We start from the raw sequence: 13,855 nt of genomic DNA, 5'->3' as shown, positions 1-13,855 counted from the left end.
TACTAACATGGAATCCACGTGGGCTTCCAAGTGTTTCACTCCCATCTTACGCGCAATTCTCAGCCCAGCCAAGAATGCCTCATACTCGGCTTCGTTATTCATACTTGGAAAATCCAGTCGAATAGCGTAAGTGTATTCTTGGCCTGCTGGGTTGGTTAGTTTCAGCCCTGCGCCTGAACCCTCGTTACTGGCTGCTCCATCAGTGTAGAGTTGCCAGACATCATTGATGTCTTGTGCTGAAGAGGGTTGAGCCTCTTCCTGGCACTCTTTTTCCCGCGATGCAGGCACTTCCGCAATAAAGTCGGCCAAAACCTGGCCTTTTATGGCTGGTATTGGCTTATACTTTATCGCATACTCCCCAACTCAATTGCCCATTTGGCTAGGCGTCCCGATAACTCGGGTTTGCGTAGAACGTTTGCAAGTTTGAAGTTGGAGAGAATGGTGATTGGGTGACCCTGGAAATATCGTCTTAACCTGCGTGAAGCGTGTATAAGTGCTAAGACTAATTTTTCGAGGGTAGAGTACCGGGTTTCTACGTCTGTTAGGATACGGCTGACATAATAGATTGGCATCTGGATGCATTTTCGCTCTACTAGCAGGACTGCCCCGGTTGCTCTATCTGTTGCGGAAAGGTATAGGCTCTCCCGCTTTTGGTGCTGTGAGCGTTGGGAGTTCGATCAAGCGTGACCGAATCTCCTGAAAAGCTGCTTCCGCTTCTGGTGTCCAGCGGAAGTGCGTTTTCTTTAAACAGTTTCTCAACGTTGACACGAAAGGAAACGACTTATCCGCGTGGTTTGCCAAAAAGCGATTAAGTGCCACTAGTCGTCCATTCAGTGTCTGAGCCTGTTTGATGGTAGTAGGTGATTCCATTTTGATAATGGCTTCGACCTTCTCAGGGTTCGCTCTGAAGCCATCTTTAGTGACGATGACCCCCAAGAACTTCCCTTCTTCCATTCCAAAGGCACACTTGCCCGGGTTGAGTTTCATGTTTATCTTCCTAAGCGTGTTGAAAGTTTCTTCGATGTCTTTCAACATCGCTTCTGCGTCAGGGCTTTTGATGACCAAGTCATCCATGTAGACTTCCAAGTTCCTCCCAATTTGGGCATGAAACTGGTTGTCCATCAGCGTTGGTATGTGGACCCGGCATTCTTAAGTCCGAATGGCATCATTTGGTAACAAAATGTGCCATCGGGCGTCCGAAAAGCGGTTTTGTCCTGATCATCAACGGCCATGTGGATTTGATGGTACCCCTTATACGCATCCAGGAAGCATTTAAGGCGAAACGGTGCTAACGAATCCACCTTAAGATCAATTTCGGGTAACGGATAACAATCTTTGGGGCATGCTTTGTTTAAGTCCTTGAAATCTATGCACATGCGCCATTGTTTGTTATTCTTCGGTACCATAACGGGATTTGCAACCCATGTTTGATATCTACTAACGCGTACGATGCCTGCGTCAAGGAGTTCCTTGACTTGGGTTCTACACGCGTTAGTTTGTTCTGGCCCCATTACTCTGCGCTTTTGTACGACTGGCGTAACAGCCGGATCGCATTTGAGCTTATGCTCTGCCTTACTTCGGGGTACACCAGTCATGTCAGCTGGTGTCCACGCGAAGATGTCAGCGTTTTTCTGTAATAATCACTTGAGTAAGGTGCGTGTAGGATCAACAACTGTTGGGCCAATGGAAACGGCCTGGTCAGGGTATTTGCCGTTGAAGGCCCATCTTTCCGGTTCGGTGATGGTTGGTTTAGCCATCTTTGGTTTGGGTTTAGATGAGACAGATGCGATGCATACCTGGGGAATGCCGGTGATCATCGCTACACCCTCAGCTGTTGGCCATCCCATCATGCCGTGGACTGAAGATACCACGGCGTTGAATCTTGCCATCCCGTCTCTTCCGAAGAGAATGTCGTATGTGTGGTGTGGCTTCCTCATTACGACAAAATCCACGTCTTCTGTGCGTGAGTGATTCCCGTCCGTGAGAGTGACGGGGAAAGATAGGATACCCAGGGGGTGTTTGTGCTGCCGTCGAACCCTTCCATCGAGGCGTAGATCGTTTTCAGGCGTTCCTTGTCTTCGTCATCTAGCTTGTCGAAGAACTGCCTGTACATCACCGTTGACGAGGCGCCGTTGTCAGCAAGAGTGCGAGAAGTGATGTAGTGCCCCAGCTGGCTTTTGATGACGATAGGGCCTTCTTTGCTGGGTCCTCCTGGCACTCGCGGGAAGCGCACCTCAGCTTCCTTCCACGCGCATGGTTCTGTCGCTCGCCTTTTTCTTCCTCTCATCTTACCATGAACCATGTTGATGCTGATGTCAACGGGCTTTCGTCCGTTACCTCTGTACCGGTTATCATTCCTTCCTCCCTTCTTGATTGATGCCACAAGGTGTGCAAGTCTTCCATCCTTGACGAATGTTTCAACAATATCCTTCAAGGATGTACACTCTTCCGTACTATGACCTTTTGTCCCGTGGAAGTCACAGGATTTGCTCTGATCCGCATTAGGTCGCTGCCGGATCATTGGAGCTTTTGGCCATGGTAGTTTTTCGGTGGCAAATATCTCCGTGACGCTTTTGGTGAGTGGCGTCCACCGGTGCTTTCGGCTTGAAGGGTGTGTGTTATCTCTTCCGCCAACAAGAGGGTGAGAGCTGGATGAGGTGTCAAAGTTGACCCTTGACTGCCAAATACCTAGCTTCCTCTTTTTGTTCTGCCGGGCGATCTTAACATTGTTTTCTCTAGTCCTTTGCGTGTAGAGGTGTGTACTCTGGGGAAGATCCCTTCCGAGTTGCTTCTTCGTCTCGGCAAAGCGCTTGGCCGCCGTCATGATGGCATCCCATGTGGATGGCATGCCGTCCTTACCCGTCAATGTGCGGATAAGCTCTGGGTATTCGGCGCCCTGGATGAAAGCGGCGCGAACAAGATCTTCACTTATGTTGCCCAGACTTAGCTTTTTGGAGTTGAAGCGAGTGATGAAGTCTAGTAAAGATTCATCCTCCTCTCTAACGCAGTTGAGGATCGTCCACTGTTCTTCAGTATATTTCCTTTGTTGGCTGAACTTGTTCTGAAAGTCCGCCCAATCATAGATGTGGTGGACCGGTAAACGATCGAACCATGCTCTGGCCGCTCCGACCAGAGTCATCTGGAACATATAACACCACGTGGGTTCCGTCCAGTTACTGACGGTTGCCCCCGCAATGAATCTGTTCAAGTGGTCTTCTGGGTCGGATAGACCATCATAAGTGCCGATGTTGGACATTTGTTTGGAACTTCTCGGGGCGATTGCTTCCGCAATGTCCCTTGCAAACTTTGACTTTCCTGCATTTGCAGCAGTTGGTCTAAAGGTTTTGGAGAAGTCACGCGGGTTTCTCTCCGCATTCGTTGGTTTAAAGGCTTCTCCAAAATTCCTTGTCGGTTGGAAGTCCGTTTCCTTACGCTTCCCTTTTGCCTTATGGCGAGGGTTTGCGTCGGTATCGGATTCTTCCCGCTCATCGTCTGAGTACTCGCACTCACTGTTCATATTGAGATGTTGGCGAGTACTGCCGAATTCGTCAGCCTGTTGAAGTGAACGCAAGCGTTCATCCAACTCAGCTTGGAACTCTTTCTGACGTGCTTCGGCCCACGCCTTAACTTGATCTAGTGTTTGGCGAGGGACCCTCGTCCGTTTCTCCAACTGGGCATCAGTGAACCCCAGTGAAATATTGTTTACTGCACTTGTCCCGGCTTGGGTAATCGGGGTAGTGTTCGTAAAATTTGTATAACCGCCGGTGTTCTCAGTTGCTGGGGTTGTGGTCACCGGGGTTTCTTGGTCACTTACTGGCCTTGGGACCGGAGTAACGTTAACCATTTCTTCAGAAATTTTGAAAAAACTAAGAATTAGTTCTATCTTTTATGCACGGATGGCGCCAATGAAGAAACACTAAGTGACCCCGGCAGATTACGGATAATCTGGGGGTTAAGTAATGTTTCCCACGAGGATGAGGTCCAGCAGAGAAGGTTGTTCTTCAGGTGACCTGCAAAACAGACACCGTAAGCTCGTCACTGAGAAGGGGGGGGGTTCCTCCTTGTGACCACCCTCCGGCGTGAGAATCAGACTAGATTGCTCTGAATATAAGTGTATATTAAGAGATCGCTAGATAAGATAACGAGATATCAGATGATGTCCTTACCATTCCAAGGTGTTGGAGTATTTATAGCCGAAGGTAGGTTTCCTAGAAGGTACAGCCGGCTGAATAGTATTCCTGTTCTACCAACAGTGGGTTACGCACGAGCCATGCTGGTTGGTGGATAGGCTGCGACCGACAGTGACAAGGTCGGCTGTATACTGTTCCTTTACTGCCGGCTATGCACTGTTCCACCAACTGTAGGCTGCGCACGTCCCACAGTAAGGGTTGGTGAGTAGGCAGCGGCTAATAGTGAAACAGTACTAGAGGGTGCTCCTCCTCGTACTGTTGTCGGTGAGCTGTCACCTTGTGATTGGTTCATGGGCTGCTCTGGTCAGATCGTCTGTTTTGCCCATACCTTGGTAGGTATAGTACAAAAGATCTTCCAGAAGCATACGGACTGGCTCATTTGGGCGGGAGTATTCCCGCCTTGCTCATTCCTTCAGGTGACAACTGTATTTGAGAGCTAAGTGCCTTGTGCGTGTAGCCTTGCTGCGCGGGTGGCCTTCCCTGATGGCCTGTATCCGCAGCTGCGGGAACAGGCAGAGTACTTCACCATTGGGAGGCATTTCCTGCGGGAACAGCTTGCGTACTGCGCGTAAAGACGTCACGTCTCTGAGCATGGTGGATCCTGCGGATCCAGTTGGTTTCTGCGCAGACGTCTCTTTTTAAGGTGAGTCTTGCGGGTCCAACTGGGCTCTGCTAAGACCTACCTCTTCACGAAAGTAGTGAAGCGACTAATTAAAACGGTAAACTATAATGCTAGCAACACAATATATGTAACTCTTGATATATTATTTCAAAAGATTCAAACTTATGAACTACTTATTGTTCCATCGCACATTTGTTTGGATGGTCATTGTCCAGATTCGACAAAAACTCACTCCAGAAGCTGTCTTCCGACACAATATCCCACCAGGATGCACCATCTTTATCCACCAAAGAATGGTTATGCTGTTGTTGCTGCTCATTGCTTGCGCTTGAACTTTTGACATCAACTACATCATCTATTTTGCCTATGTTGTTATCCTCCTGTTGATAATATTGACCGAGCCTAAATGCAGCTTCAAGTTTTTGCTTTTTATGGTTTTGTGATGATGTTCCTTTCTTCTTAAAGTTGGTTCTCCAATAGTTCTTTATCTCATTATCGGTTCTCCCTGGCAAGTATCTAGCTATGGTAGACCATCTGTACAAATTGATTAATATAATTATTATAAAAACCGATAAAATGTATACAAACGCACATGAGCATAAAGAGAGATGCATTACTTGTTTCCCCATAAGGCATGAAGTTCAATGATCATGCCTTCTTCTTCAGGTGTTAATTGACCTTTCTTAAGACCAGGTCTTAGATAATTCACCCACCGTAACCTACAACTCTTCCCACTTCTTTTTAACCCTAAAAATAAATAAACATGAATATATTATTGGTTCTGAAATGAACATGCGACTGTATATATATAACATTAGTTCTACCTGAGCAACCAGCTACCGAACTCCATCTTCCTTCTCCATGTATTCTAACATATTCAATAAGCAAATCGTCCTCTTCGCGTGTCCAAGGTCCCTTCCTCCATTCTTGATCTAGTATTCTCCAACCCGTCATTCCCACCATTTTCTTTAACTTCTTTTAATATTCACTTGTTTTTATTTTTTATTTTTTTGGTATGCAAAAATTATACAACACAAATTTACATGTAAAACTGAAGCAACCCCTTTATATATTACCTCCAACAGTCAATTATTTGATATGGTGGTCTCACTTTCCCAATACTTTGCTCCAAATCTACAAGTAAACCTTTTTGTTTCAAATCTTGATATGCAATCTTACACCTTTATAAAGATATTTATCAAAGCAACCAATCGCGTGCGCACATGTGTCACGAACTAGTAACTATATACCCAAAAAGTTTGTTAGATTAGATCATAATTCTTCAGCTAGGCTTAACTCATGTTTCCATTAACAACTCCTCCAAAAGAAAGCACTAAGCCACTAACTTAAAACAATTCAAACAAAACAACTTGTGCCCAATAACGGTAAAACATATGTCATATGGTAATCTATGTGACCGATATGTTTCATGCTGTTTCGGGCAACTTAGCATTAGAATATGTTAAAGGCGATAAGTGGCTGGTGGACACGTGTGTGATTGTTCGATTATAAGTGTTGTTTAATGTGTTGATATGCCTATTTAGGCACTTATGATCAACACTAAGCCATTAACTAATAAAAAGATTTTGGATGTTGACATGCCAATGCCATTATAATATTATATATGACACTAACTGTAGTTGATGTTAATAGCATTTTGATTAATATTTAATTACAAGAAAGAATATGAAGTGAATTTGGTAATGTTTTTGTAGCCCTCAAAGTTCCCCTTCAAACTTGAATTGTGTTTAGAAAAGTTGGTAGTAACTGTTTGTAACAAATATCATGGTACCAAAAGGCCTTCTAGAAGTTATTATTAAAAATATTTGGCATTGTATTGCGAGTTGGTGTAAGGTGCCGGTGTTTTTTGTTTTTCCTACCTAAGACGTTTTTGAGCTACACAAACTCTACCGGTTACCCACGCAGAAAGTAAAGGTTTTTAATGCGGTTTGTCTAACCGTGATGTGGTGCCTTTGGAAGCAGGGCCGTATCCGAGCATCCATTAAAATTTTGGGCCTGAGACGAGTAAAAAAACGGGCCCATAAAATCGCGTTTTCAAACCTAAATTATGTAATAGATAATTTGACAATTTTACCGATAAGGTTGGCCGGTCTATGTGTGTGTAAGCTTCCATGTAACAAAATGCTTGTAGTGCCGGAATGAAAAAAATCTGCTTTGTTCTAGTTCATTTTCTTTCCCTGTTTTGTGCAGAAAAATATCTTATTTTAATTATTTTTTAAATATCATTTATTTTCTTATTCATTTTTCACATATACAAGCTAAAACTAGCCTTTCAAAAACTCATAACAAACAAATAATGATAAACATGTTACTAAAATGACATATAAAACAAAAATAAAAGTTTTTTTCCTATAAAAAATGAACACTAATTGTGAGAATTAAATCCATGACCTTTGTTTCCATAGTATAGAACACTTTTCATTCAACCAAATAATCATTTTGTAGGCTTTTGTGCTAAAACAAAATTATTTATGTCAGTTTAGCGACTTGCTAGTTCGGCATGTCTTTTCTAATAAAGTTTTTTGATTGGTCGTTTAAAAAAAAAGAATTATTATCATTATTATTTTTATAAAAGTTAAATGTTTGTTCTTAATGGGTTTTACAGATACGTATCATATCATCCATGAAATTAATGGGGAAAAAATTGCAACATTATCAATAATTCATCATCCATTTAGAAAGGGTTACCTAAACAAGGTTATTTATATTTAATTTATCACAAATGTCGTTGTAGTATAGTGGTAAGTATTCCCTCCTGTCACTCGGGTTACCCGAGTTCGATCCCCGGCAACGGCGTAATATATGTTTTTTAGTATAACTTTTTTGTGGGCCTGATTGGCCTGGACGCCTATAGCTTTTATGGGCCAAATTTTTGGGCGTTATAACTTTCTGCAAAATTCTGTTTTTTGAATGGGCTTCGACCCCTACAGCTTTTATGGGCTATATGTTTATACAATTCACGGGTTATGGGGAAATTTTTTGGGCTTTGTAGAATTGTATATATTTAAGATTTTAAAGGGCGGGAAGCAAACCAAACATTCGGCGGGAAGTTCGTTTATATTTGTTCGTTTAATAAATGAACAAACATGAACAAGAAATTCCGTTCGATTAATTAAACAAACGAACATTAACAAAGCGTTCATTCAATTGTGTTCATGAACGCTCATTCATGTTCGTTTGTATATGTTGTCCATGAATGTTTTTTGTATATTTATTTATTTTATCTAAACATTTTAAATTCTTTAATTTATCACGAACATAAAATCTCTTTGATAAGTGTTCGTGAACACTTTATTTCCTTAACAAACGAACATGAACAAGACATTGTTCATGTTCGTTTACATCCCTAAGATTTTATTACTAAACTAATTATGTTGATAATATTCTATTTGTATACATTAAATAAGTCGAGGTTTAATAAATTATGTAATTATCCGTATTTCACATGTTATATAATTTGTTAATAAACTCGATAAGTAAAAATCACATAATCAAACTTGCACTAATCACAATTAAATTAACTCGAGTTCATTTTGATCATAATTTGTTTTATTCAAAAACAAAACGAGTCTATATTTAGAATAACTCGTTTTGAAACAACAATTTCATGACTTTATATACCCGCTCAAGAGAACGAATAATTATCTCTTCTCATTCAAATGCCTTGAATATAAACAAATAATTCTGAAATAAGATGAATTGGATTTAGATATGTGTACCAACTTTAAAGTAAACCAATGTTTATAAATAATGGAATACACATTTCAATAAACAGAAGACATGACATAAATTTGCAAAATTTGCAAAAATTAATAATGACATTACTAATAAGTAAAAGAAAAAAACCCTACTTTGTTAGGAAAATAATTTTGTACAACCTCTAGCAATGTGTCAAAATCTACTACTATCAATCATTTGTACATGTACACTCTTAGATTTTATTATTATTATTATTATTATTATATTTATGCACATAAATCCGAAACCCTAATATGTAAACCATTTGGTGCTTCAACTCTTGGGAATTTCATAAGCTTGTCTCCTCCAACCTCTTCCCACCTATATTTTTATTCAAATACAAATTATTCATTTAACACTTATGACTTTAAAATAATAAATACATAATATCATTATTTAGAACCGGTAAGTACCTGTATTTAGTTACAAAGTAGTGAAGGAAAGTCGATATTTCTGCAATGCCGAGTTCTTTTCCAGGGCATTGTCTCGTCCCACCTCCAAATATAAAGAAATAGTTTTGTGTCTCCAAGCTTCGATCCTACAATTTACGAACCAAACACACAATTAGTATTTTGTAGTTGTCGCAGTTCTATAGTAATAAGTGTGCCCATAGATAAGTAAAAGGGAAGCCTACCAGCCATCTCCATGGGTTGAAGGTATATGGATCCGGGTACAAGCACGGATCATAGTTTATTTCTCTTGTGTATACATATATCCTCCATCCTTCTGGAATCACAAATCCTACAAAAAGATACAACCCGAGTTTTTAAAACCAAACTAAACGACGCAAGTTATTTTCTGACGATTTTAAATCACGAGCATTGAAAAACACCCATTCATGTGCTAACAAGAGGTTCTAGTTTTGGGTTTCTTATAAGTTATAAACTTTATGGGATAGTTGTGGTGTGATGGTAGAAAATAAACAACATTAAGATTTAATTATTGAATTAAAAAATAATAATAGAGGGGTCATGGTCTCAAGTAATCCAAGCTGGAAGAGTACTACACCATGTGGATTATGATGTGTGGTAGGGTCCATGGTTAGATGATGACACCATTTACAGCCCAAAGACCCCCTTAAAAAAAGCTTCCAAATCAATCACAAATTATATATTTTATCTTATTTTGTGCTTTCAATTATATTCCATTTCTTAAAGAATGCATACATATTATATTATATTATATATATATATATATATATATATATAAAGTTTATTTTATATTTTCTTCAAATACATAATTTTCATAGCTTATTATTCTTTATAAACTAAAAGATTACTAATTTATATTCATCAAAGATATAACTTGATTTATTAACAGTCCAGATTAAGCGCTTAACCGATCCTCTCTTCTAATAACCAAAATGTTTATAATCAAAATGATCACTAACAAGTTTGGTATTTACATGTAACTGAACTGAACCAGTTGATTCTTAGGTATATACTATATGTAAGTATATTTTTTAAATAATATAAAATAAATTAATTTATAAAAACACTCACCATTGAGTTCCATTTCCTTGGTAGTTTTCCTCAAAACACCATTAACAATAGTTGCCAATCTGGAGGTCTCAAAGATCACCTGCAACCACACCACATGATAATTTAAATTTATAAATATTATTTTAAATTCAATTAAATATTAAAACATTCTAAAAAGAATATCTACATAAATTCCCTAAATTTAATGAATTAATAAATAATCCAAACCTACCGCACGAGTGAACTTCATGGACTTGTAGTCATTCCAGTCAAGTGGGTCCTCTGCCATTTTTCTCTCTCTGATTCCTAAATGTTCTTTCTACAAGATTTATATAAGTATATTAAAAAAAATCAAAACTTTAATAAAAAATAAATAAAAATAATAATTTCTTCCCAAATTTCAAGAATCAAGATTATAAAATATTACAAAAAATCAAAACTTTAATAGAACAAAAAATAAATTTTTTTGTTCTTCCACAAGACTTATAAATTATATTAAAAAAATCAAAACTTTAATAAAAATAAATCAAAATAATAAAATTTTCCCAAATTTCAAGAATCAAGATTATAAAATATTTAAAAAAATCAAAACTTTAATACAAAAATTAATAAAAATAATTATTTTTCCCAATTTCAAGAATCAAGATTGTTAAAAAATATTTAAAAAATCAAACCTTTATACAAAAATTAACCAAGTTATAATTTTTCCCCAATTTCAAGAATCAAGATTGTCAAAAAATACTAAAAAATCAAAACTTTATTACACAAAAATTAAAAATAATAAAAAAATCAAGATTATTAAAAAAAACTTACTCTAAGTTCTTCAAGAACTCTTGGATGATCATGCAAATACTTAACAGCCATCATTGAAGTAGTGGAAACTGTTTCATACCCAGAATACAAAATTGTAATTATTTGATCAATTATCTCTTCATCACTTAATTTATATCTGTTTTCCACACCACCCATCAAAGAACTCAGCATATCTTCATGTGTTTCTTGAGACTTTCTTCTTTCATTAATCAACTCACCCAACATTCTCACCACATTCTTTCTTGCCTGCAATAAAGTTTCAAACTTTAACCTCAAAACCCTTTAAAGATTATTAAAAAATAAAAATAAAAATGACTAACTTTGATGCATATTTCAAACCTGTAATCCTCTATGGTAATTTGTGTTTGGAAGATTAATGGGAAGTGAAAGTGTTCCCAACACTAGTTTGAAGAACTCAGGCATGAATTCTTTGGATAATGAGCAAGATTCATCTCCAGAAATTTGTTTGAGTGATGATAAAAGGGCCATCTGTGATAATAATTTGAAAAAGATTGAGAAACAGAGTAAAACAGAGTGTAATAATAATTATTCGTGGATGTGCAAGAAATCGAAAAAACCGAAAAATCCTATCCGAAAAAACCGAACCAACACGTAAACTAATTTAAGGTTCGGTTTTGGTTTTGTATGCAAAAAAACAGCAGAAAAAACGAACCGAACCAAATTTTAAATTTTCATTTTTTTGTTTTTAGTAATTACTAAGAATTTAATAAATAGGATATAACTCAAATAGTTTTTACCAAATGTATAATAATCAACTAGTTAATAATTAACAAAATTATTTATATTTTTTTCATTATTTTTGCCTAACTTTTTTTCGGCCTAAAATTTTCCAGCGCAAAAGAAAAAAAAAAAACGAAACTGAACGATTTAAAAAATCCAAAAACCGAAGTTCTGGTTTTCGGTCAGGTTTTAGTCTAAAACAGCACCGAATTGAACCACGTACACACTTAGTAATAATAATAATAATAAAGAGTTGTACTTTATAGTACAATGAAAAGATGCAGACATACCTCCTTGGTTTTCTCTTGGATGTCAATGATTTGATTAGTCCAGTTATCAAGATGGGATCTCATGAAAAGATCAATTTTGGGGAGAATTTGTTGTCTTATTATTGATGGGCTAACAAGTGATAACAATGCACCTCTCATGTTTTTATGAGCAGGACCATGAACAGCTGCAATATTTGATTTTCCCAATATTTCAAGCATTGATTGAGGGTACCCTGGAAGTATCCCTTTGCCTTCATTCATTAGTATGAATCTATTCAGTTCTGGGTCCATTGAAACAACTGTTGGACACCCCAATATGTGAGATTTGAACACACTTCCATACCTGTGGTTTCAACAACACATAAAGGTTAAGCTCTTTTTTTTAATAAAATACTTAAATGGGAATGTTTGGAATGGAATGGTGTGTACTTGTGAGATGGGGTTGTGAGTAAGAAAAACTGAAAAAGGGTGTTTTTTTAGTGTCAAATCAACAACCACATGTGAAGAAGTTGCTAAAGTAATTATAGTGAAATGATGCATTTCTGAGTTGGGTTTTCCAAGAAAATCAAGAAAAAGTTTGCTGCTTATCAAAAAAGTGCATTTTTGAGATGGGTTTCTCAAGAAACCAAGAAAAAAGTTAGCTTTTTCATTTTCATCAAGAAACACAAGTGAAATTGTCAAATTACTAAAAAAGTAGCTTTTTTTCTTGATTTCTTGAGAACCCCATCTCAAAAATATTTTTGTCAGCCCGATTCACTTGTTAAACAGACGAACATAAACGATATTTCCATCGAACTGGACTTGTGACAGATGTCCGGTTCGATTACAGCGCTAGTAAGAAGGTCAATAAAAAAGTTGCCTTTATGTAACAGTATCATCAAGAACAAAGTGAAATGACTAAAACACCCAAAGACCAAAGTCCCAGAGTGAGTGACTTGGTGAAGAAATCAAGAAAAAGTTTTTTTTTTTTTTTTTTAGTAAAGCAGAAATAAAAAAAGTTAGGAGCAGCACCTCGCTCTCTGGTTTTTCATGAAACTGGGGCCTTGTTTGAGGAAGTCAGTGGTCTCACCAAAAAGTGGCCAACCCATGGTACCAGGGGGCAGACCATTCTTTCTATACTTCATCTCATTCCATCTCAAAAGGGCAGTGCTCAACAGGCAAAGTCCCAAAACAACACCAATAATCACTACCAAAACAGCCATGGATGAGGCTCTCCTTTTCAACCTTGTGTTGACAATTGTTGTGTATTTATAAAGTGAGAGATATAAGCAGAAGAGAGAGGTTGGCTCAGGGAGTTTGCTGATCAAGAATGTGTATATATAGGCCCTGGTGGGTGTGGGATGAATGAATGGATGGATGGGGGGAGGTGCCATGTGTTGAGTTAAAGGGTGACTTACTGTCCCAAAAAAAGTAATTTTACTCCCTTGTTACAGTTACTAGTTGTTCTGTTCTACTATGGTCATAATTCATTTGTAATACATCTTTATACTTTTATTATTGTTAATGTGTATTAATAATTGAAAACAAAAGGTTGATATTATTTATTGGTTGAGGGTAGTTAGCTGTGAATGTCCTCAATAACATTTATAACTTTCATTTTAATTGGTAAGATTTAACTATATGGTTGGTTACTCTTGTTTACAGTTTTTTTTACGTTTGTTCCCTGATGTTTAGTAAGTACATAATTGATCCCGATAGTTGGCAAGTACTTACAAATGAGCCTGATACTTGCATTTTCATAACATGGATGGTCCTTAGTAGGGGTGCAAACGAGCCTAACTGTTCGTGAGCTCCTCGAGATCGGCTCGTTAAAAAGCTCAATCGAGCCCAGCTTAATCGAGCTTGAGCCCAAGCTCGAGCCTAAAAGTAAGCTCGTTTAATAAACGAGCCCGAGCCCGAGCTTCACTTATCGAGCTCGAGCCGGCTCGCGAGCAAACGAGCCTTTCATTTACATAATTTTTTAAAATATATATTTAATCT

At 37.9% G+C, this 13,855-nt stretch overlaps 1 protein-coding gene and 1 pseudogene across 2 annotated transcripts; both read right to left on the bottom strand.

The window, feature by feature from the left end:
- Positions 1–4,985: 4,985 nt before the first annotated feature.
- Positions 4,986–5,806, bottom strand: LOC143534627 (MYB-like transcription factor EOBII pseudogene; annotated as a pseudogene). Its single transcript, XR_013135580.1, has 3 exons — positions 5,637–5,806; positions 5,430–5,559; positions 4,986–5,346 (listed from the first exon to the last, which is right to left on the bottom strand). The product of XR_013135580.1 is annotated as an MYB-like transcription factor EOBII pseudogene (transcript).
- A 2,866-nt stretch (positions 5,807–8,672) lies between these two features.
- On the bottom strand, positions 8,673–13,100 carry LOC143534581 (cytochrome P450 85A1-like). Its single transcript, XM_077029039.1, has 9 exons — positions 12,887–13,100; positions 11,897–12,218; positions 11,205–11,354; positions 10,866–11,111; positions 10,285–10,371; positions 10,074–10,152; positions 9,206–9,312; positions 8,985–9,109; positions 8,673–8,892 (listed from the first exon to the last, which is right to left on the bottom strand). Exons 1-9 carry the CDS (start codon positions 13,075–13,077, stop codon positions 8,799–8,801), a joined length of 1,401 nt encoding a protein of 466 aa, XP_076885154.1. The 5' UTR covers positions 13,078–13,100; the 3' UTR covers positions 8,673–8,798.
- Between the last annotated feature and the right edge of the window lie 755 nt (positions 13,101–13,855).

The sequence above is a fragment of the Bidens hawaiensis genome, unplaced genomic scaffold (genome assembly GCF_021521415.1).
Source record: "Bidens hawaiensis isolate Kalapana, Puna unplaced genomic scaffold, B.hawaiensis_p1.1 tig00010251_1, whole genome shotgun sequence".
NCBI lineage: Eukaryota > Viridiplantae > Streptophyta > Magnoliopsida > Asterales > Asteraceae > Bidens > Bidens hawaiensis.
Note: the sequence above shows the minus strand (reverse complement) of the source record. Positions and strands in the feature narration are given on the sequence as shown.